Source organism: Apus apus, chromosome 2 (assembly GCF_020740795.1).
Source record: "Apus apus isolate bApuApu2 chromosome 2, bApuApu2.pri.cur, whole genome shotgun sequence".
NCBI lineage: Eukaryota > Metazoa > Chordata > Aves > Apodiformes > Apodidae > Apus > Apus apus.
The window spans coordinates 131,285,088-131,310,269 of record NC_067283.1 but is presented as its reverse complement, the minus strand read 5'-3'; the positions used below and the strand labels follow the sequence as shown (position 1 = coordinate 131,310,269).

Below are 25,182 nucleotides of genomic sequence, written 5' to 3'. Positions count from 1 at the left end.
TACAAAAGCGAGCAATCTGATAGATCTACCAAGTGCATTCCTGCTTGCTCTATGGCACAGGCACAGTAACCAGTCTGTGACCCTGCTGAGTAGGAGCACAGCACTGTCCCTATAGGTAGCAAGTGTACATTTCACTTTATTTTCATTTTCTTCTGAAAATAAGAAACATTGCACATACTTTCTGAAGAAAACTTTAATGCAAATACTTCAAAATACTTAACACAAATCTGTACCAAAAATACTGCTGAATTCTTATTCTGTCAAGCATCCTGTAACATGTTAATTTTTTTCCAAATAGTTTAGAAGGCACAAAGGCTTTCAAGGCCCCAATTTAAACTTTGTATTTTGTCTTCAAGGCTAACATTTACATGTAAAGATCTTTAGGACAGAGACCACTGATATCTGCTGTGCCATATACAACACTGAGCAAGGAGTGGACAATAATGTTGCTGCAGAAAACAGAAGTTTTCTGAGACCACAAAAGTGACTTAGATTATTTTTAATTTAGGAAGAACAAATTAACTTATTATTTGTACTACAGTACTATATAAACTGGGATTGGACTCCATGGAAAACATCCATACCAACAAATGAAGGCTAGAAAAGAAGCTTATGCATTAGACCCTTCAGTGTCCACACTGCTTCCTTTTTTGCTGACTCTGTGGATCTTTTGAGCTGCTCCAGGTAACTAAGCAAAGCCTGGAGAAGGGTTCACTTAAAAAAACACACCCAAAAAGCAATATGAATAAGGTTACATCAGTTCTGTCTTTTTCTGTATGCCAAGTCATTCAATGGTGTATCCCAGTTTTTCCATCCCCACAAACCCCTAAAAATCCTCACACTGCACTCCAAAACATGCATACCTACCTTCACTTCCATCCTATGAAAACATTGACCTGATGAGCTGGGCCAACAGTGCTCAATTTATTTCAGAAAACTTTAAAATGAGAGGAGCACACACATAATGATGCCTGTTTCTTAGACCAACAGGCACACCACTCAGGGCCCAGAAGAGAGCCAAAGGAACTGCTGTGCCACTCAGCCTCAGACAGGCTGGTGTGGAGAGCAACACAGGTACCAGGCAGCCTGTGCCACTTGGCTTTACAGCCACAGGCTGACTACCTGTATAACAAGAGGTGTTTTCAGTCCTGAACAGCCCAAGGTTGAAGACACAGGATGGAAAAACTGAGTGGCAAGAGAGGAAGATCACACTGACTCCTAGCATTGGCTGCAGAGACCAGCTGCCCTGCTGTACTCATCGAGGTCTAGCCATGTGATGCATCCAGTAATCCAGAAATTACTAACTCCTCACTTCAAAATTCAAGATACTGTTCCTCATAGAATCATAGAATGGTTTGGGTTGGGAGGGACCTTGAAGATCATCTAGTTCCAACCCCCCTGCATGGGCAGAGACATCTCCCATTGGCCCAGGTTGCTCAAAGCCCCATTCAACCTGGCTCTGAACACTTCCAGGCAGGGGGCATCCACAACCTCCCTGGGCAACCTGTTCCAGGGTCTCACCACCCTTACACTAAATAATTTCTTCCCAATGTCTAGCCTAAATCTCTCCTCTTCCATCTTAAAACCATTACCCCTCACAATAACACTACATACCCTGGTATAAAGTCCCTCCTCAGGTTTCCTGTAGGGCCCCTTCAGGTACCAGAAAGCTGCTATGAGGTCTCCTCAGAGCCTTCTCTTCTCCAGGCTGAACAGCCCCAACTCCTTCAGCCTGTCTTCACAGGAGAGGTGCTCCAGCCCTCGGATCATCTTTGTGGCCCTCCTCTGGGCTTTCTCCAGGAGGTCCATGTCTTTCCTGTGTTAGAGGGCTCCAGAAGTGGACACAGTATTCCAGGTGAGGTCTCACAAGTGCAGAGTAGAGGGGCAAGGGATATTATATGCTATCCAACATTCAGTTCAACATTTTAAAAAACCTAACTCCATTACTATCTATAGCTAACACACTAAGAGATTTCAACTGCCTGAGCATGGGCTTAACACTGGATGATCTCAAGAGATCCCTTCCAACTGAGACAATTCTGCTGTTCTCTGGCTCCATGAAATAGATTGCTTGCCAGTAATCATGAAGCAAGCACCACAGAGACCCCATAAACTGATCCTCATATTTTTCACTCTTTTTTAGTAATGTTACCTGTGTCTACAGAAATGGAAGCAGAAGACACATCCAGCTGGGAAGTTGTTTAAGCTTGTGTAAGGCTTCTGATTAGACAGCTGTATAATAAACCAATCAAATATTAAATACTGCAAGTCCTCTTACCTAGGATCATCCAGAATCAGAAAAACAACAAACTTTAAAATCCAAATTATTCAGTACTTTAAAATGTATTTACTTTCATAGAAATGTATGCTCATGATGGATGTTCAGGATTTCCTGTTTCTCAGTATTGCACATCCAAATGCTTCTTTGAGATTTACAATTTCATCTCAATTTCTCATCCCACATGCACATGTAACCCAATTCTCTTTCCTGACGCATGATTCACCAAATTACAGATAAACCATTTAACCTCTATGACCTTATCTTCCATAGCAAATCAGTAGCCTGTATAATGAGCATAAAAACACACCTGTGTTCAACCAATAGCACTGAAAAACGACATCATTAATTCACAACAGCTCATAAAAACCAGGCTTGTGTAAGAGCACACCCTTTATAACTCAGTCATAAACAAAACCTGAGGTTATCATATCAAGCTGCTGTTTTGAAGACCTTTATCTTTTCTTACATTCACTGGCATGCAAAACCTAGGTGCTAGTGCCTTTAAGAGACTGTGTAGCCAAGGGCTTGTAGCAAGAGGACAAGGGGTAATGGATTAAAACTTGAAGAGGTGAGATTTAGACAAGATATTAGGAGGAAAATCTTCACTATGAGGGTGGTGAGACACTGGCATAGGTTACCCAGGGAAGTTGTGGCTGCCCATCCCTGGAAGTGTTCCAGGCCGGGTTGGATGGGGTTCTGAGCAACCTGGTCCAGGGGGAGGTGTGCCTGTCAATATAGGGGAGTTGAAACTAGATGATCTTTAGGATACCTTCCAACCCTAGCCACTCAATGATTCTATAACTAAAAAAGCCAACTGTGATCTGTTTGAAATCTTGGACTAAGATATTGTTACAGAATGTCAAACTACAACAGAAGAATTAAAAACGTGGATTTTCTTTTCCTCCAAATTTTAGATTTGAATTACTGCTCCTATTTTTTAAATGTAATTGCTCATCTGATTTCCATTATAGAATGCTTAAAAAAATTAGCAAACTGACAAGCCTATCTTGCACAATGATGCTGCAAAAACTGACTTGAAGGCAAAAATGAAAAGGATATTGTTTACTGATGAAATCTAATTATCTCATTTTATGCTAAAGTGCTTGAAAATACCCTGAGATAAGTATAAATGCTGTACATTTTATCTAAATAATAATCTTCAAATGGAAAAAGTAGAGGAATACACAATTACACAACTTGATTTTTCTGCTGTTACAAAGATTACCTGTTCCTGCCAACACCACGCTGACTTCCTTCAGATATGAAAACACAGCAAGAAAAATACCTTAAAAAAATTCCTCCCTCAAGCAATACGAACAGAAAGGTATTTAAAACACCCCAACAAATAGTGAAGTTCTCTTTGTTGCTTTCCTTCTATAAGTTAGAAGAATTTCGAGGCTGGGAGTATTTCTTAACCTAAAATCTTAGCACACTCCAGTGCAGCTCTCCAAATGAAATAAAAACCTGTGTATTCACTGTTAGAAAATATCTGAAATACCTGTTTTTGTTTGAACAACATCCACAGCAGGACCATTCATAGCTAAGAGAAAGAATTTTCATTTGTCTTTTAGTACTTAAATAAATGACAATAACATATTAAGCAGCAAAAATCCTACTTGCCACTTTGTCTAGCTTTATTATCAAGCTTAGCAGCTTTTCACTGATTTCCTTCTATCTAACTTGGCGAGGTAACTTCAGCTTGCATGGTATAAATCATTGGCAAGATTAACAATACATATTAAGATGATGTATATTTTATTGCTGCTCAGCTAAACATGTCAGCTAAAGTGATTATGGCTATTAAACTGCATTTATTTTTCCATAATTTCCATAATGTGACTTCTTAAGTCACACACATTTGGAATGAGGCATATCCACCTCAGTCTCTTTCAAGAGCAGTTTTTAACTGCATTACATCATTTAGTATGGGGTTGAAAGTTCATTACCCAGAACACAAATAATTTACTCCCAAAACTCTGTAACTTTAAAAGAATCTAGGGAAAAGCTAGGATTATCAGTGCTACAGAAAGTAAATATAATTGAAAGTCTGTCTTGAGGACTGGATGGCTGCAGGAGATGGCAACGGTATTTAGGACCTTCCATTTCCAAGTCACCCTTTTCATTACGTACTCTATGAGTAATAATCAAAAGAGTTGTTACTACAAACTATTTGACATTACCTCCCTGGCCTATGTCCAGATACTGCTGGATAAAGTCCATTTTTTAAAATAAAAATCATCATATGGTTTGGGCTCTTACTGGTAGTCGCAGCAGAGGCAGTAAGAACTGCACGCGCAGGGACATTACCTACTCTGAGATGGAGAAATCCTTTCAAAAGAGGTGAAAGGTATATGAAATGAGTGATTTCAGTGTAAAAATTGGCACAGTTTGTGTCCAACTAACAAAGTATTTGATAGCACATTTAATAAAGTCTGCCAGAAATGTTCCTTACTTGGGACTGATGCTCTGTGATGTAGATAGGGTGAATTACAGAATTTCAAGGCATCCACTCAGCAGGATAGCTAATGCTGCTATCCAGTCCAGTCTTATATAGCCTTCATTTAATGAGGTGCAAGAAATAGAAAATGCTTTAATGAGATACGCAGTGGCTGTTAAATTGGAGGGAGGTGCAATCATATAAAGATCCTTGGAAACACAAAGGAAAAATACCAAATTGAAATTAAAGTGGAAAACAAAGGGTGCATTGTTCTTTATCTGCCCCAAAGTGGTAAGATCTCTTTGCATGGGATGTATTTACCACCGCCATGGTGTACAGGTGACAGCTCTGGGAGGTTCAAGCAAGGACCGAGGTCAAATGGGTGAAGTTCTTCAGTAACAACTTCAACAGTCCCCAGCCCCAGAAGAAAGGCACTACAGTCTGTCACTGCAATGCTTCAGCTTTGTTCCAACGAGTGAAGTGTGTGTTTGTAGTGTAGTATATGAGGATGAATATATGTGTGTGTCTATGGATGAGTGTTTAGTGTATAAAGATACAAAAGGACAAAAGAAAACTATTATAGATAATAGGCAGGGACTCGACATGTTTCTCCTTTTGGGGTAGACGATACGCATGATAGTGAGAGGCTGATTACAATAGCTCAGGGGTGAGAGAGAGGTGCAATAGGGACAGAATTGTAAGGAGTTTCAGAGTAAAATAGCCTTATGATCCCTGAAGCGCAGCAGCAGCAGCAGCAACAATGATCTCAGGAATGCTGGAGAGGTGAGGAGCCCAACGAGACATCATCACTCTCTGGACCGAGGTCTGGTGGCAGAGCCACAGCCTGTTGTGGTCTCAGAGAGTACCGATTTCAGCTCTTTATTTGGTCTTCTGTTCATCTGTCTTCTGTCTTCTTTTCTTCTCTCTTCTATCTTCTAGCTGCAGCAAGCAACAAGCAGCAACGACCACCGACAGTCTTCTTTATATTCTTTCTGCAGGGTGGTCAATAGCTTTTGATTGGTCTTTCACTCAGTCCTTACAGTCTTAGTCCATTCAGCTCCCAGGGCCTATGTGCAGCTCTCGATGACAAGTTGCAACATATTGCCATTTTCCCGCCAAAGGCTGGGTCCTGGCTGCAAACATAGCGGGGTGGGCTGGCCCTATCTGTCCTTAATTGTGTAGGTCCCAGACTTCCAGCTCCAGTGCTAATATTCTGTAGCTAGTAAGTCCACTCTGAGGGGCTGTCATGTGGGACAATGCAGCACATATCCCACAACGCAGAAGATATATTGATACACAGATTTCATATACACAGTTTTCTCAATAGGCCCACATAGTGTTCAGATGCCTCAGGTCAATTATTACCTAATTCAGGAAAGCAATCTGTGTACTTCCTACCCTTCCCCCGACAATACCTCCACCGTTAAAGGAACATTTACTTGAAAAACTAAACAGCTCTACTCCTACACAGAGCCTGAAGGATGTTTCAACAAAAATGTTAGAAGCTCAAAAATGGTCTGACCAGAAAAAGACACCATAATTTTTGTATTGTGTCCTTGCACTACAGGGGGAATATCACTTGTTATGTCAGGGAAAGCTACCATTCATTTAGAAATAGCAGAATCTGCAAAATCCAAGTACACAATCAGATGTGTGACCTCCAGTTTTTTCTCTATAAAAAATGAACAAAATTTGTACTTGATGGTCCCAACTAAACCATGAAAACTAAAATGTAAAGTCCTTAAGACTCTTTGCATTATTGTCATTACAGACCAGTACCATTTTTCAAGTTATGATTTAAAGCATTCTTTCATTACATTCTCAAGCTTCTTGACCCTTGCAGGTTTTCTCAAAGTTCTCCATGTCAACCTTCACTCTACAGTTGTCAGCAAAAATTGGGATAAGATGTTCAGAAGCAGACGGATAACATATTCAAGCAGCAGATAAAGCAGACAGCAAATACTGCAACTAAATCAGTGGCATAAAACATAGTATGTCAAATACTGATAAAAGTTTTGGAGACTAAAATAAAGTTTATAAAATCCATCTAAGTAATCTGTAGTTCTACCAAGCAGTGAGGAAGGTGCAATGCAGGCTGCCTGTGAAGATAAAATACAGCTCTCACTTTTGGGGAGCTCACCAAACACTCAGTGTTTGAGACTGTTAGTTATTTGGTTTAACTCTTTAAGAAATGCTTGAGGTATAAAGCCACACACAAGTGGCCATTTCAGTGAAGCCACTGAGATGAGGGACACCAGAGCAAGGGATCATGCTGGCGGACCCCTTCTGCAGCAGCTAAACAGCAAGGAAACCCTCGGCAAAACCCAGGAAGCGAAGGCGAAAGAAACTGAGAGAGTGGGAGGGAGGCAGTCCCAGCCCCTGTCCCTGGGTGGGGAGTGAGAGCTTCTGGGGAGCAGCAGCTCTGACTCACTGTGGGTGGAGGCAAAGGGACTGTGGCCTGACCCCCCTCAGGTAGGAGAGCAGCCCCTGGGAAGCACGGTGAACAGGAGCAGGCAAAAAAGGAGTAGGCAAAACAGGAGTAGGTCAACAGGGCGTGTCACGGTAGAAGAGCATGGTGCGGCAGCTGGCACGGAGCAGGGCACAGGCCCCCTCTTGGCTCAAGGTAAGAACTTGGCTAGTGATCACCTCCCTGCCCGAAGACGACCTAGCCATGGTATCCACTCGGGCAAAAACTGTTGCCAGGAGGACAGTGGCAACCCAGACAGAGGTCCCTCTCAAGAATGCAGCTGTCCAGGACTCTGGCTGCACAGAACGTTTCAGCCTGTCAGTCACATCGAAGGATAGCAAAGAGAACACCTGCACACACTGTGACCAAGCGAACGATTTACTCTGCCTAGTGGCTGAGCTGAAAGAGGAGGTGGAAAGATTATGGAGTAGCTGGGATTGTGAAAGAGAAATAGATTGGTGGAGTAATACCCTGCCATCCTTGAGACAAAACCTTAAGGTGGAGGCTTCACAAGAAGCAGAGGATCCTCTGCCTTCCTGTCACCTGGCTGAGGTAGGCAACCTGAGAGAAGAGGGGAACTGGAAGTGGGTCCCTGCTCGAGGCCACAGGCAAACCCACTCCCGGCTTCCCTCACCTTCTCAGGTGTCCTTACAGAACAGGTACATGGCCCTGGATCAGGAAAATCAGGTAAATGAGGTTACTGACAAAGGTCTGCCCAAGGAGTTGCCAAAGCAGTTTGCCCCATGCATTAGAACTGCCTCTGCTAAGAACAAAAGGAAGGTAATTGTTGTAGGGAGATTCTCTTTTGAGGGGAAATGAGGGCCCTATATGCCAGCCAGACCCAGCCCTCAGGGAGGTCCTCCCTGGGGCCCAGCTTAGCAATGGTACTGAGAAATTCCCAGGCCTGGTGCAGCCCTCTGGTCACTACCCGCTAGTGGTCATGGGGGTGGGCACTGATGAGGTTGCCAAGGCAAAACCCAGGGCGATGAAAAGGGATTTCAGAGAACTAGGCCGAATGCTTGCGGGATCAGGAGCACAGGTGTTCTTTTCCTCAGTTCCTTCGGTGGCAGGAAAAGCTGAAAGGACTAGGAAAACACAACTGATAAATGAATGGTTTAGAGGCTGGTGCCATTGGATGAACTTTGGGTTTTTTGATCGTGGTGATGTTTGCAGGGCACCAGGTATGCTAGCAAACAGTGGCATAGAGCTATCAACAAGGGAGAAAGGATTTTTGGCCAGGAGTTAGCAGGGCTCATTGAGAGACCTTGAAACTAGACTTGATGGGGGTAGGGGACAAAACTCCTGGATGGTTTGATTTCCAGGACACCGGGCCTGCTGGCATTGGATGGGAAGACCCTGTCCCGCAGGGGACAAAGGGTCCTAGGGCAGGAGTCAGCAGGGCTCATTCACAGAGCTTTAAACTAGATTCAGAGTGGGAGGGGGTTGTAGCTGGGTTTGAACTAGTGGGGCATTGTTCTAGTATTAATGAAGACCAGAAGACCTCCGGCCTCCCAAGGGTGCCACCAGGGTGCTCAGCTTGCTCCCTGCAAATGCCTGCACACCAATGCAGGCATCATGGGGAATAAACAGGAGGAGTTAGAGGTCTGTGTGCAGCCTAAGGGTTATGATCTGCTGGCAATTACAGAGACATGGTGGAACAGCTCACATGACTAGAATGTGGTCATGGATGGCTATGTCCTTTTTAGGAAGCACAGGTCAGCAAAGTAAGGTGGTGGAGTTGCTCTTTATGTGTGAGAGAAACTAGAATGTATTGAGTTCTGTCCAGGGGCCGACGAGGAGCAAGTGGAAGGTCTGTGGGTATGAATTAAGGGGCAGGCTGGCATGGGTGATACAGCTGTGGGGGTCTACTACAGACCTTCTGATCAGGGCAAGGGAGTTGATGAGGCTTTCTACAGGCAGCTGAAAGCAGCCTTGCAATTACAGGCCTTGGTCCTCATGGGGGAATTTTATCTACCCAGATATTTGCTGGAAGGCCTACACAGCAGCCATTCACAGTCTAGGAGGTTCCTCCAATGCATCAATGATAACTTCTTGATACAAATGGTGGACAAACCAACTAGGAGAGGAGCACTGCTGGATCTTGTACTCACCAACAAGGAGGGTCTGGTTGAAGTGCTGATGGTCAATGGCAGCCTTGTCTGCAGTGGTCATGAGATGGTGGAGTGCAGGATCCTGTGTGGGAGGAACAGAATACCCAGCAGGACCAGAACCCTGAACTTCTGCAGTGCCAACTTTGGCCTCTTCAATCAACTATTAAGAGAAGTCCCATGGGACAGAGTACTAGATGGTAAGGGGGCTCAAGATAGTTGGTCAACATTCAAGGACCACTTCTTCCAAGCTCAGGATCAGAGCATCCCAATGGGTAGGAAATCAAGTACGGGAGCCAGGAGACCCACATGGTTAAACAAGGAACTGCTGGGCAAACTGAGTGGAAAAAGAGAATCTATGGATCATGGAAGGAGGGGCTGGCCACTTGGGAAGAATACAGGACTGTTGTCAGAGGATGCAGGGAGGCAATTAGGAAAGCTAAGGCCTCTTTGGAACTAAACCTTGCTAGTGAGGTCAAAGACAATAGAAAGGGCTTCTTCACATACATTGCAGATAGAACTAACACTAGAGGCAATATAAGCCTGCTGCTGAATGAGGTGGGTGCCCTGGTGACAGAGGATATAAAGAAGGCAGAGGTACTGAATGTCTTCTGTGCCTCTGTCTTTACTGCTGAGACTCTCCCCAGGAGCCTCAGATCCCTAAAACCCCCGAAGAAGTCAGGCTGAAGGAGGAGTTTGCTTTGGTAGATGAGGATTGGGTTAGGGATCAGTTAAGCAATCTGGACATCCATAAATCTATGGGTCTGGATGCAATGCACCCGCAGGTGCCAAGTGAGCTGGTGAAGGTCATTACTAGGCCACTCTCAATCATCTTTGGTAAGGAGTGGGCAACAGGAGAGGTGCCTAAGGACTGGAGGATAGCAAATGGTTTGGGTTGGAAGGGACCTTAAAGATCATCTAGTTACAACCCCTCTGCATAGGCAGGGACACCTCACACTAGACAAGGTTGCTCAAAGCCCCATCCAACCTGGCCTTGAACATTTCCACGGAGAGGGCTTCCACAACTTCCCTGATGTTCCAGCATCTCACCACCCTCACAGTGAAGAACTGCTTTCTAATGTCTAACGTAAATCTATCCTCTTCCAGTTTAAAGCCATTCCTCCTTATCCTACCACTACATGGCCCTGTCAAGTTCCTCCCCAGCTTTTCTGTAGGCCCCTTCAGGTACTGGAAGGCTGCTATAAGGTTTTTCTGGAGCCTCCTCTTCTCCTGACTGAACAACCCCAACTCTCTCAGCCTGTCTTCTTAGGAGAGGTGCTCCAGCCCTCTGATCATCTTCAGGGCCCTCCTCTGGACTCGCTCCAGCAGGTCCATGTCCTTCAGCCATTTTTCCCTGGGGACTGTCATAGGCCCTGTTGAACTGCCTGTTAAAAAGAGGAAACGGGAAGGACAGAGCATAGACAGTAGGCAAAAAACACCTCTAGTGACAGTTTTGCCTCAAGACAAATGGTTGTGAAAGAAATTCCCCTCTCCATGGTGTTTTAGCTTTTGGTGTATTTATTTAATATATACAGATATAACAGGTTATGAGAATTGTACCTATCATTGCGTTTTATATTATTTACTTATTTATAAAAGTCCTTAAAGTCATGGAATATTTAAAGAATTTATGACAGGCCTGCTCTGTCCTTCTGCCACCCACCTCCTACCCACTCTCTGGTGCTGGCTGCAGCTCACACCACCAGAGATGCATAGGAGAGCAGAGACTGGCTGCAGACTAAGTGAAGGGCATCAGGAGGAACTCCAAACGCCATGTATGGCTCAAAGAGGAAGCTGGTCTCTTCCATTACCCTAGCAAGGCCACAGGCCCTACAAGCACTGCCATGGCAACACTTCAGCCTCGCATGACACACTCCACATCACCCCACAGGTTCCTTGAGAGATCAGGGCCTACCTCTGTACCCATGGCTTTCAACAAGTAAGTTCTTCCCTAAATAATACTGCACATAATTTATTGCAGACCACCAAGCTGTTTCCCTCCCATTCATGTCAGCACTCCTACTGGAGACTAATCTCAACTCGTTTTACAAAAAAATTACCTAACAGCCCTTGGAAAAAAGAGTGGTTGAAGAAACTGTCCATGAACTGCAGATAAAAGCAAGGAAAGCTACTTAAATACACAAAGTCAAAATAAGTAGTTACTCAAATTAAGTTCTGCAGGGAAAATGTAATCTGAACAAGTTAAAAGCTAAATTCTGAAAAAATCCTCAGTTTAACTTGATAATTTTTACATATGGAGAAGCTCAATAGTATTTTCAAATACAGCTTTTCAGAAGAATTGAAGTTTAACTGCTAAAATGCTGAGGATTTGTTCAGAAACAACATCATTTTGTAAAGACTTAAGCTTTGCCTGCTTGAATAGGAACAGGCAATTGTTGGAGAATTCTTATTACAGTAGAACTTTAAAGCCATAAAAAGTAAACTAATAGACATATTAATACTAGGAAATAAGTGAACAATCTAAGTGCAAAATAAAACGTGATAATAACAAGATCTGCCACAAATAAATCAATTTATTACTTTTTGGCAAGTCCCAAACAGCAGGAGCAAGGATCTTTCCCTCACTGTATTAAAACATTATTTTGCTTTATACAAACTGTAAACAACTTCAACAGGACAAACTGTTGGTACAAGGTGTTCCATGATTCTGGCATCTTTTCTATCAGTTAATCAAACAAGAATGAAAACCCAATGAAGAACTTTTTTCACAGGGTATTTGTGAAATCTAGCATGTGCATTTCATATTGCATCAATTCTAAGCGACACAGATAACAGTATCTCTTGATTATTATTTTTAGTGAAATTCAGAGTGGTATTATGAATAGAGACACTTTTTCCATGCTGTTGTATCCCATTTTGTTTGAAATTAAAAACATTGCTTTATACAATCAAGGCAGTAAACCAGCTGCTATAAATACAGCTATATTTGCTATACTGTATCAGATAAATAAGCATGTAAAAACTCCTTATCTGGTTAATACTTTATTTTCCTGGCAGGCACCAGCCTAGAGAAGTCATATTCAAGTTCTGTTTATCCAAACCCCTCTGCTATAATTGTCTGGTTTTCTTCCCCCCTCTCTTGCTCAAAGTGCTTTAAATCAAACATAATCTGATCCATAAAGCGAACATTTATCTCGCCGAGTAAGAGCAGATTTTTCTTTCTCATTTTTAAGTCCTAGGAATGTCAATCTGCTGGCTGGCTTTACACAAGGACTACAGGATGCAGAGTCAACTCATAATCCTCAAATCAAGGCAAAGGTGTCTAAACTTGATACGAACAAATTTTCTCCAAACACAACTCATTAGCACTAACATAAAGACAATTACACTGTTGTTGACTAGGGCTTTTTTTTTTTTTAATGCATTATTGCTTTTGTTTCAGTATGCTGTTCATTTTGGAGTCACATTTACAGTGACATAAAGACAAAAATCTACATTTCTAATGTAAAAAAAAAATCAAGCCATATTAAAAAAAAACATCTTTCAAGTGTCTGTGCATCATAAGGAGCAATGACAATAAACTTAGCTCTTCTGTAGATCACCTTTCAACTTACTGACAAAAGCCAAGGTGGTTATTTTTACACCAGTATGCAACCAGCTGTTTTAAACATTATAAGCCATCACACTTCAGATGAAGTGATTAGATCAGCAGATCCACAAATGATCAGTTCAGATGAGTTTCTCCACCTGAAGCGAGGACACCAAGCTTTTTGTGTGCAAGATTTCTGTACCACCAAAATGCACAGATGAAAGACTATGTACAGTTAACTTTCATCAATGTTATGAAGTATAGTCATAAAGAACAATGCTCTTCCTACAGGTTCAGTATTAGGAACAGCACCCCACCTTAAGTTCCTACTGTCAACTAGAACACCTCAAACCTTGGTAAAAATCTTAGATGAAAGTCTTTAAAATAAAAAGACTGTGCAAAGCCTTCAGTCAAGCAAGATATTCTACTACTAGATTTGCCTCCAGTTCTTCTCTGCCCAAATAAAGAAGGGGATCACTATTACAGCGATGGAGCTAGATCCTGATAGCACTAAAGAAACACCGTAGAGGATATTCCATCAATCAAAATAAATTATTTTAAATGCCTTAGCTCGTCCATGATCATCAAAATCTGCCAGAAATAATGTAACAGGAACCTTCAGGTAACTTTAATACTTCAGCAGAAATGCAGATTAACCAAAACATTTACTATTCTGTATTTTCACTGTGGTATAGGATGAAGTTCTGTTAAAAAAAAACCCACTGGTCTACAGCCACCATTTTAGGGATCTTCTAAACATGATTAATATCAACAAGTTCAAAATACTGTTGTAGGAGTTTGTTTTGTTTTAAATCAAAAGCTATTTCTGATTTATAGACAAGCCTTATATGTGTTTTTTTCATTTACACTCCATTCCATGTAGTTTTACTATCCAGTCTGTCTGGGATTTGTCTGGAGCCCAACACGTTAAGATGCAACTGTTATCCATGTGGATTTATGACTTCTGTATGCTAGCTGCCATTTTCTGTAGCAGTGTCTGTTAGAATTTTTACAGAATTGTAATGTTCTCCTAATCCATAAGCATGTCTCATATACCTAAAAAAAAAGAAAAAAGTTACAGAATGAATGTTCAGTTTAACTAAAAGTATGTCATGGCAAGTATTACAGCATTGGAAGATACTTAAATTCAAATTTTAGCACAGGAAATATGTAGGGTCATTAAACAGGAGAGTATAAATACAGACAGTTTTTAATTCTGTTGACTTTCAGGCACAGATTGACATAAACTTTCAAGAGGAAAAAAAGTTTCCTGCTGTACCTTGTATCAATTTCACTATTATTTTGCAATTATCTAACAGGTAAAGTGATCTTGCAGCATTATTTTTAAACAGTGACTGAATCACACTTCAGATAGTTTGTTAACATTTTAAGAACTCTAATTACAATATCCTTCAACTAAGTGTATTGATCACAAACAATTTCTGACCTGCAGGATCTTTACTGAAGCAGCATTTCACCATCAGATCATAAGAGAAAATAAAAGAGCAGGTGAGAATCAAAGCTGAACCCTCACTTATAGAACTAAGCACACTTATTTTAAAAAGGGATAAAACTACATACTTACACAAGTATAATTGGTTTGCCTGAATATTCTTCACCAACAGTAATAGGAGGGGAATCCATTTGCACTACTTCAATAGGTGTTTGCAAGATGTGTGACAAAGCCCTCAGCTTTAAGGCATAAAAACAATTGATGAATAGGATTAAATCAAAAGTATGGAGGAGAGAGGAAGACATGGCATTTAGTATTAGAAGATGAGAGTTTGGGGGTAACATTTCAAGGACTGTTAGAAAATAAACTATTAAGCACAATTATTTTAGCTTTTTAAACTTTAACTGAAAGCTCATAATTGTTTTGATGATACAACATAGGTAACACTGGTCGAGCTTCAGCAATTTGGTAACTACTCCATAAAACAATACATAAGACAAACTGAACTACATATTTATTTTCTCAAGCTCAAGTTCTGGTTTACATTACAAAAATCTAACATTGCTCTGCTCTAGTTAGCTTTGCTGACATCTAAATCTGCATAATAAAATGCTTTCTCCTTGGAAAGTCTTAGCCCACTCGTACTGTCAGTCTTGTCAAATACATGAGTACAGCAATGCACGATCAGAAAAGCTACTCACTTGGAAAAACACTTTATAACCACAGAAGAAAGTTCTTGATAAACTATTTATAACTATGTTCCCTTATGCCTTCAGGTATGTTTTTCTTAAGCCCTTTTTTGATGGTATATTCAGCCACTTTAGAATTTCACAAATAAATATTACCAATTCAATACTTACTTCAAGCTGACCACCCCATGCAGCTGTATTTGCTATATCATCACAGTATTTTTCAAATTCCTCTGCAGGGAAAAAAAAAAAAAAAGACAACTTTTAGTACTGCTCTTACTTGATGAACGAGCAACTGAGGAAAAAACGTGACTGCACAATGAAGAACTAGAGCCTGGAAAGTCCAAACACATCATACAGAAAAGTGTGTGTTCACTGAAAAGAAGGAAAGGGAAAGGACAGGAGAAGAAAAACACCAGAGGTAAAAAAATCACAAAACCCAAACCCACACCTATTTTAGAAAGAAAAAATTAGACTGAAGATGGGAATAAAGACAAATATGGGAATCAAAAGTACAGGTTAATATTTTAAACTTTTCATTCAGGGAACTATTAGCAATAAGCATGAAATTACATACAGTTTTCTTCCTGCTAAGCTACAGAGGATGTTGGTTTGAGACTAGAAAATAATGTGATAGCAAGTAGTATGCTACGTTCTTAGCTACACGACAAGGCTGTTTTAAAAATCTTGTAATTGTGTAGTTCAACTGTTGTTTTGGGGTTTTTAAATATGCAAATTAGCTGCCTTGTTTTTAACCTCTGAAGTATTTACTCCCAATACTTCCTTTGTTAATAGCTAAAGGAACATTTTGCAGATAGATCATGTTGTACAGAAAACAAGCTTTCAAGTTTATGAATTCCAACCCCTCTGGCTTCTGAACCCTATGAATAGATTGATAAAGAAAGAAGAGATTTGCTGAGGATTGCTCAGAGTTGGTTTTCATGCATTTCCCTTATAACAGACTTAAGAGACATAAGAAAACCACAATTCCCTGCTGCTCTGCAGAACTTAAATTCAGTCTTCTCTTGGGGAACATTTATCCTGTAACAATTATGTCTTTCAACAGGGGAAAGACATCTCTTCACAACAGTCCCTGGTCACCAGATGAAATCCACAGCAATACTATTAAATGAATGCAGTAGTAAGTTAAAAACTTACATCATTTGCATGGTGTTCCAAATACACAGTAAGAAATGAATAAACCATGTATTGACCAAAGAAGACATACAAAAAATTCCATTTTAACTGCATTTATTCTGCTTACACCATTGCTCCACACATTCCTTTTTATTTTTTCATTTAGTCTCTCTGTAGGAAAGGGCTTCAAAAGATGTAGTGAAAATAAAGGGTAGAACAAGAAAAAGCATCTATGCAAACTACTATAAAACAGGCTTGCTTAAGTTTCACACTCATTTTTAAGTGGTTTCCTATGTAAACTGAAAACACCAACATATAAGTTGACAAAAATCATCCCATATCTTGCAGATGAGCTATTTATAATACAACTTAAATCACACCCAGAATATTATTGCTTTCTAGTAACCATCAAGTTCTGATTATTTATTTTTTAAAATGGGGAAGAATGTTTGCTAATTAAAAAAAAAACACCAAAACATACATTACAAAGATTCAGGTGTACCAAGTTTCATAGTAGATCCATAGAACACAGCCGAACCAACAAAGTAAAAAAGTTCAGGAACAAACACCACAACACACACAATTCAGCTGTAACTGAGATCAAGAATTATGATAAATAGTTGTAACAGTTTTTAAAATCTCATGCCGCAAGTCTTACCTCTGCTATACATGTCTCCAGTACTAGGGTTTGTAAGAAATGGCAGGAAATCATCAAAGTGACTTTGCATATACTTTGCTGTTTGGTTCCTTAGAGTTGCAACAGTCCAGGAATTCTGGTGATCCTTGAGCTGATCTTCAATAGCTCTGTACATGCAATGTCCATCTGAAGGGATCTGTTTGATCTCTAAGTGCCTTGCTGCCAATAAGGAGGCAAGTTTCTGACTTTCAAGATGTCTAGCACCCGTTAAGTTTTCTATCTCAGCTTCAGCTATCCTTTCTTCTCTTTCTTTCTCCAAGGCAGCTTTTTTTTCCTTAAATTATAAACACACAAAAATTACAACAAATGTTAAAATTTAGAAGATGCCTGCACAGTTCTTGGCCTTGTGCTTTCTTCTAACTCTTCAAATGTTTTCTAAGAACATTCCTATCTGTGAAATGTTCTCGTGAATCAGGGCTACCAAATCTTAGGAGACCTCCTAAACACAAACTTTAGCAAACAGTAAGTGACCAATGTATCCTTAACTGCCTCTGACACCACACCCAAAATCGTGACAGAGGATATCCTAATTGTATCAACCTGCCAAATAACACTTTACAACACCTGCAAAAAGGCTATTAGTAGTAATTTCTTCAGGATCACCTATTTCACCACAATGGCAAACAACTCGAGTATGGGAATTCTAACTGAACAACAGAAAATACTGCTCTTTCCTGATAATATGAGATCTACTGCTTACACGTATGACTGGATGACAAAGTCTGTGTCATGAAACTGAAGCTCCCTCAGCCTAGGCATCATACATCATAAAAGACTGCTCCTGACCTGAAGGTGGATAAGAATGCATCCAGAGAATACTAGAGGGGGTGTAATGATAATAATATAAAGATTACATTAATAGAGGGCTTTGTAAGTTTACACTTAAGTTAATAAGGGAATAAGAGTCAAATTAGGAAAGTGAATAAAAAAGGAAGCAGTACAGTGAACGGTATTTTCACTTCCACATTTAAAATTCACCACAAATCAAGGCCAGGCTGTTTTAGGCAACCACAATATAGGAATACTAAACTACAGAGTGTAGTTTGCCTAGACATGGTGCAATGAACTATGAACATCCTTTTAGCGTGTTTGTTACAAGGCAGCTCTGCACTAGTGATCATGTAACAGGAGACAGACTGCAATAAAGCAGTGCTCCTCTGGACCTGAACCACCATTCATGCAGGTACAATAAGAATGTTATTACATCACATTTTAACATCCAAAGCTTAACATGATTTAACCCTAATAGCCTGGAGAGCACCTAGTGTTTCTTAACAACTCAAAAATTTAGAGGAGTCTCCATATTAATGTTCTTCTGTTAAATGTGTAAAGTTCTGCTACTTGCCTGTTTTCCACATAGTATTTTACATGATTTTAATTAAATTACCTTATTTCTGTATTAATCTACATCAGTTGTTTTTTATGGCTCCCATCTCCTGACCTGTTCTGATTCCCAGCTCATGGCTGAGGATAAAAAAAGTACAACTATTTATAAAATGCTTACATATCTGTAGGTAGAAGCTTTACAGATTTTCTAAGCACCCAGTTGGTACAGCGACAATACTGAAACAGCCTGGCACTGTCCCCTGCAAAATTATTTAACTTTGATTATTACAGTGAAGTTTAATTGTATATACCCTCAATCAAGTATTTGTATAATGTTTAGATGTTAAGTCATACCCGCCTCTTCTGTGCTTTTGATATTCGAGGATGCTGAATCTGTTGTTCTGCTCCTTCAAGCTCTAAATTTGCAACCCCATCAGCTATAGAACCTGTCTAAAATGGAAATAAAAAAGTTAAATGGTCATTAGTATAAATGATAACCAAGATATGCATCTCCTGAAACAGTTTTAAGTTCTGTTCCTAGATAATTCCAGGGTATATTTATGAAGTTTACCCACAAAGAACTGTGTATACCACAGAACTAAACTAAGCATTTCCCACCCCAAACTACTGTCATACATTTTATTACTTTTTCTGTAGTCTGAACTAGATCATAGAATCATAGAATCCTAGGGGTTGGAAGGGACCTCGAAAGATCATCTAGTCCAACCCCCCTGCCAGAGCAGGGTCACCTAGAGTACATCACACAGGAAGGCGTCCAGGCGGGTTTTGAATGTCTCCAGCGAAGGAGACTCCACAACCTCTCTGGGCAGCCTGTTCCAGTGCTCTGTCACTCTCACAGTAAAAAAATTTTTCCTGATATTCATCTTAAACCTCCTATGCTCCAACTTGTATCCATTACTCCTTGTCCTATCACTGGTCATCACCGAAAAAAGCTTAACTCCATCGTCTTGACACTCACCCTTTACATATTTGTAAACATTGATGAGGTCCCCCCTCAGTCTCCTTTTCTCCAAACTAAAGAGACCCAGCTCCCTCAGCCTTTCCTCATAAGGGAGATGTTCCACTCCCTTAATCATCCTTGTGGCTCTGCGCTGGACTCTTTCAAGCACTTCCCTGTCCTTCTTGAACTGAGGGGCCCAGAACTGGACACAATATTCCAGATGTGGCCTCACCAATGCAGAATAGAGGGGGAGGAGAACCTCTCTTGACCTACTAACCACACCCTTTCTAATACACCCCAGGATGCCATTGGCCTTAGCCACAAGGGCACACTGCTGACTCATGGTCATCCTCCTGTCTACCATGACCCCCAGGTCCCTTTCACCTACACTGCTCTCCAGCAGGTCAGCCCCCAACCTGTACTGGTGCATGGCGTTTTTCTTCCCCAAATGCAAAACTCTACACTTGCTCTTGTTAAACTTCATCAGGTTTTTCCCCGCCCAAGTCTCCAGCCTGTCTAAGTCTCTCTGAATGGCAGCACAGCCTTCTGGTGTGTCAGCCACTCCTCCCAGCTTGGTGTCATCAGCAAACTTGCTGAGGGTACATTCTGTGCCCTCATCCAGGTCGTTGTTGAAGATATTGAACAACACCGGTCCCAGTACCGACCCCTGAGGGACTCCACTAGTCACAGGCCTCCAACTAGATTCTGCCCCATTGACTACAACTCTCTGACTTCTTCCTTTCAACCAGTTCTTGATCCACCTCACTGCCTGATCATCAAACCCATACTTGATCAACTTATCTACAAGGATGCTGTGGGAGACGGTGTCAAATGCTTTACTGAAATCAAGATAAACCACATCTACCGCTCTACCATCATCTATCCACCTAGTAATTTCCTCATAGAAGGCTATGAGGTTAGTCAAACATGACTTACCCTTGGTAAAACCATGTTGACTGCTCTTGATGACCCCCATCTCCTTGATATGTCTAGAGATAGTGCCAAGGACAAGTTGTTCCATTACCTTTCCAGGGATGGAGGTGAGGCTGACCGGTCTATAGTTACCCGGGTCCTCCTTCTTGCCCTTCTTGTAGACTGGAGTGACGTTTGCTATCCTCCAGTCCTCAGGCACCTCTCCAGTTACCCATGACTTACCGAAGATGATGGAGAGTGGACTAGCAATGACCTCCGCCAGCTCCCTCAGCACCCTTGGATGCATTTCATCCGGACCCATCGATTTATGGATGTCCAGATTATGCAACTGATCCCTAACCCAATCCTCATCTACTATGTCCTCACCTATCTTGACTACTTCTGGGGTTATATGAATCTGGGGCTCATGGGAAAAGCCTGCAGGAGTAAAGACAGAGGCAAAGAAGGCATTCAGCACCTCTGCCTTCTTCATATCCTCTGTCACCAGGGCACCCACCTCATTCAGCAGTGGGCCTATATTGCCTCTGGTATTAGCTTTGTTGGCTATGTATTTGAAAAAGCCCTTTCTACTGTCCTTAACCCGACTTGCAAAGTTAAGTTCCAAGGAGGCCTTAGCTTTCCTAGTTGCCTCCCTACATTCCCTGACAACATTCCTATATTCCTCCCAAGTGACCAGTCCCTCTTTCCATGATCTATAGATTTTCCTCTTCCACTTGAGTTTCCCCAGCAGTTCCTTTTTTAACCACGCTGGTCTCCTAGCTCCCTTACTAGATTTTCTACCCATTGGGACACACTGATGCTGTGCTTGCAAGAAGTGGTCCTTGAATATTGTCCAGCTATCAGATGTCAGCATTGGAAGCACGGACATGTTTCAATGCCAATAAAAACAATGAGAAGTGAAAGAAATCATACATCTCAAACCAGAATCCTCTCAGGCAAAGCTATGTCCAGGCTAAGGATTTTAGCTAGAAAGGGCCTCCATCGTAAAGTTCGTGCAGTCCATTTACCAAAATAAAAACAAACTATTGAAACTAATCTAAGATACACGTTGAGAAAGTTTGGGAGGTTTTTTGGTAGCAGTGAAAAGGGCCACAGAAGTGGCTCTGGTAAGAAGCTGAGAAGCTCCTCCTGCTCCAAAAGCCAGGCAAAGAGCCATCAGAGACAACAGATGCGCCTCAGCAATTAACATATGAAAGAACAGCTGTAACACCTGAGCAGAGAAGGAGGGGGGAGAAGAGCTGTGCTGGGGAAGCAGAGCTGTGCTGGTGGTTGGTGAGGGAGAAGGGGAAGAAGGTGCCCGAGCAGAAGTTTCCCTGCGACCCATGGCAAGATGGCAGCTGTCCCCCTGCACTCATGGAGCAACGTGGTGGAACATTCCCTGAAGGCGCCAAGAGGGGTGAACTTGGCCAATGGACTTGGATTTTGTGGCAAGTGGATTTGCTGCCTGTGGACTGATACTCTGATTACGCAGCTTTGGAAGACCCTGGTGCCAGGGGAGTTGGCTGTTTCCAAAGCAGCCCGTGACTCTGTGGGAAGCCCACGCTGGAGCAGCTCCGGACCTGGTGGGAAGGACTCATGAAGGAGAGGTTCATGGAGGACTCTCTTCCATGGGAGGGACCCCGTGGGGCAGCAGGGAAGGACTGTAAGGAATCCTTCTTCCTGAGGAGGATGACGCAGCAGGAACCAGCAGCCTGTGAACTGACTCTAAACCCCATCCTCTGTCCCCCTGTGCTGCTGGGGGGAAGGAGGGAGAGAAACTGGGAACAAAGTGATTTGGGCCTGGGAAGAAGGGAGGGGTGGGGTAACATATGCAAGCCCTGCTCTGTGTGTTGTGTCCTGTGTGTGTTTGATTAGTGTGAAATTAAATTACTATTTTTTTCCCCAAGTTGAGTCTGTTTTGCCACGGACCTTAATTGGTGAAGAGCCCTCCTTGTCCTTTGTCTCAACCCACGAGCTTTGTCCTCCTCATCCCAGAGTGGGGGGGGGGGGCAGGGACAGTTGAGCGAGCAGCCACGGGGCTGTTCCTTTGTTGTCGTCTTGGGCCCCAACCACGACACAGGTGAACAGAAGCATTATGATTAATGTTTATGCATTAATCATCTGCTTAAGCATCTAATTTAAAACTACTACAGAAGATTGTTATAGGGTCTTAACTCTTTGTGGGAAACGGTTCTTCTTCCTTCCCACATAAGTCTAAACAAAACACCTTTTAAGTCAGCAAAGCCCTTCTGCTGATTTTTCCCAGCTAACAGACGAAAACCAGGCCTGCTGCTCAAGGACAAACAAAAGCAAAACAGGTATGAGACAAGGCAGGAAGGATGGGCAACAAGTTATGCATTGCCCCTGCTAGTTACTGCCCTACCTTGGGGCTCATGGGTGCCAATTGGCTCTGGACAGGACACTGACTGGACACGGGGGTCACTGGGGTATAAAAAGGTGGTGAGTTCAGCAGGTGGGACCGAGACCTGATCCGACGCTTCCTGCGTGGGACACCCCCCTGCTGCGGAGCCTGGCGCTGGGACTGCCAGGCCTGCTTGCCTGCCCTGGGGATCGAGCCTGAGCCTTCACGGTGAGCGTGCCGGGATTCTGACCCCTGGAACACCGGGTCCTTCCCGCAGCCGTCGGAGCCAGAGTCCCCCCCAGGCCCCCTGTTTTGGTGGCAGTTACCAGGGAAACCAAACCGCTGCCACCAGCGGAGAATACTTTGAAGTGTTACTTCATTAAAATTTGTAAAAGTTTAAATATCCCTAACACAAACTGTATCTGTACAACTTCAGTTAAAGTTAAGGCACCTACCTTATTCTGCTCAGCTGAAGCTTCCTTCAGCTGCTTTAATTCCTCCTTGTGCTTCTGCTCAAGTTCTGCCTCTAGTTTGGCAACTTCATCAGACAGCTGTTTTCGTCTCTTTTTATCATTCTTGGGAACAGCATTTTTCATGCCTTGAATTTTTGCTGTAAGAGAAGTTGTTTAATAGAACATTACCTCTAAATATAGATACTCCACAGTCATCGCAGAAAAACAGAATTGCAAGTCATACATAAAAAGTTACAAATATCAACATATCAGTATGTTTTAAGGGTTTAGCTATGAGACTGTCTGTTGCAATCATCACATTTTAAAGACGCTGTTTTTCTTAAAGGATGCAAACATATTTGAAGAAGAGAAAAACTTGTGCCAGGTTACTATTAAAAATACTTACAAACTTAATCAATGCAGCAGATGTTAACCTGTCACCTTCAAAAAAATTAGCTGGGCAATAAGCTCTAAAATCGTCTGGATCCATCCAGTGTGCAGTGGAAGCTACAACTAGATCTGCCCCAGTCTTCTTCTCCAGGCTGAACAAACAGCCTGTGCTCTTGTGTGAACACTCCCTGCTAGCTCTCCTCACTTTTGTATTCACTGCTTTACAGCTATAGCACCATTTAGTCAGAACCCTGCTCAGTATTCATCACCTGTACATTTTCCTATCCTTCACCCTTAACTGACACAATTGAGCTGAAGATGATGATAATAAAACTCTTCCAGAGGACGCAGCAAGAACAGTCACACTGAAAGATTTATGTTTGGCATTCAGCCTCATGGATGAATCGGCTGAGTTTGTCAGACAGAAAAACAGTTTTGTTAATAAAAATTAACCTAATGGGGGACAAGGAAATCCAGGACTTGGGAAGCACATACAAATACACAAGGAGAGTATATGAGGGGTGGTGGAGATAAGAATCATGAACTGGAAGAGATGCTGGATTCTCAGAGGCTAAAATGCACCTTATCTTAATTTTTATGAACATACTAGGTTTCTATCTGTCAAACAGTTAACCGTTACACTTACCAGGAATGTATTTTTCAAGTAGGAAAATGTCTGCCTATAGGCCACCTGCCTCCCCTAACTGGGAAGACTGGGACTCTGTCTTCTGTATATCCCTCCCACCTTCTCACTTTCTCTAGGTGGAAAAACCCCCTGTTCCTCAGCCTGTCCCCATCAATGTGTCACGTGCTCCAGCCACCTAACCACAATGCTTGATTCCCACCCCTCTTTCCAATTTCAAGCAAATCTGAAGGAGGAAAAGGCATCTCAAAACAGTAAATTCTTATAGACTTAATGACAACATACAGCCCAATAGTGTCTCTCCTCATCTTTAACCCTCTGACTGATGAAAGGCTGCAGATGGGCCTGCTTCCTTACATACCAAAAAAAGACAAAAAAGGCCATACCAATATATCAGCAGTAAGAAAGACTTAACAAAAATGCTATAATCGACTGCAAAACTCAATAGAATCCAACTCACTGACCTACTTTATTATATTAATCCACTGTAATAAGGTAGGTGAAATGTGGCTGATGAACAGCTCATATGCAGCACTGTATGACCACACAGCACAGATCTATTATAGACACTTCTCTGTGCCTGGACATAACGTGAAAGTGCATTTCAGATCAACCGCACCGTGAACGAATAAAAGCAAGTGCCTGGGCAGCAAGGAACCTCACGCAGGCTTTTCAATCTAAAATGACTTACAAAAAACCTCACCTTCTCTAACTTAAAAAACAAAGCAGCGAAACGCGAACATCATGTTAACGCAGTGTCACGGCCCCCAAGCGCGGCCGGGCTCCCGGGGTCGCAGCAAGGCGCAGTCAGGCGGGATGACACGCGGGACGAGCCGCGCACCCGCCGCCGGGCGCCGGAGGCTCCGACACCTCCGCCCACAGGGAAACACCTTCCCCACCGGCGTCCCCGCCCTCGCCCGGCAGCGCCGCGGCCGCTCCCTCCGCTTCCAAAGCGGACAACGCGCCCGCCACCCTCCCGCCCTCCCCCGGCTGCTCCCGCTGCCGCCCGGGGCTTCCAGAGGAAGGGAGCCGGGAGGCCGCGCTCCCCACGGCCAGGCGGGCGCCCGGGGGAGCCGCTCTCCCCTCCCCCACCCCCGCCCTTCTCCGGGCCGCGCCCTCACCCTGCAGCTCCCGCTTCTCCCTGCGCTGCCGCTTCACCACCCGCTGCAGGGGCCCCTCGGCCGCCGCCTCCTCGTCCCCGGAGCCCTCCATGGCCGCCGCGCGCGCAGGGTCCCCCCTCACCCCCGCCCCCAACGCCGGCGGGAGGCGGGAGCTCGAGCCTCACACTTCCGGGAGCCCCGCCCCGGTGCCCGGGCC

General features: G+C 42.8%; 1 protein-coding gene across 2 annotated transcripts; it reads right to left on the bottom strand.

The window, feature by feature from the left end:
• Positions 1-11,809: 11,809 nt before the first annotated feature.
• Positions 11,810-25,134, bottom strand: OTUD6B (OTU deubiquitinase 6B). Of its 2 annotated transcripts, none has more exons than XM_051611677.1 (7): positions 24,987-25,134; positions 22,836-22,990; positions 18,500-18,595; positions 16,781-17,093; positions 15,157-15,218; positions 14,429-14,535; positions 11,810-13,899 (listed from the first exon to the last, which is right to left on the bottom strand). In XM_051611677.1, exons 1-7 carry the CDS (start codon positions 25,075-25,077, stop codon positions 13,815-13,817), a joined length of 909 nt encoding a protein of 302 aa, XP_051467637.1. In that variant the 5' UTR covers positions 25,078-25,134; the 3' UTR covers positions 11,810-13,814. The 2 variants fall into 2 exon arrangements, with proteins under 2 accessions (XP_051467637.1, XP_051467638.1); XM_051611678.1 differs by lacking the exon at positions 11,810-13,899 and adding an exon at positions 13,906-14,304 and having other exon boundaries at positions 24,987-25,097.
• Positions 25,135-25,182: the final 48 nt, after the last annotated feature.

Bases quoted from the DNA above. Each gene is read 5' to 3' on its own strand.
- OTUD6B (XM_051611677.1), bottom strand. From the start codon at position 25,077: ATGGAGGGCTCCGGGGACGAGGAGGCGGCGGCCGAGGGGCCCCTGCAG. The intron at 17,094-18,499 runs GTATGACTTAAC...TTATAATTTAAG, and splicing joins CAAAAGCACAGAAGAGGCGG to GAAAAAAAAGCTGCCTTGGA. The intron at 15,219-16,780 runs GTAAGACTTGCG...TTTTCCCTGCAG, and splicing joins TGGAGACATGTATAGCAGAG to AGGAATTTGAAAAATACTGT.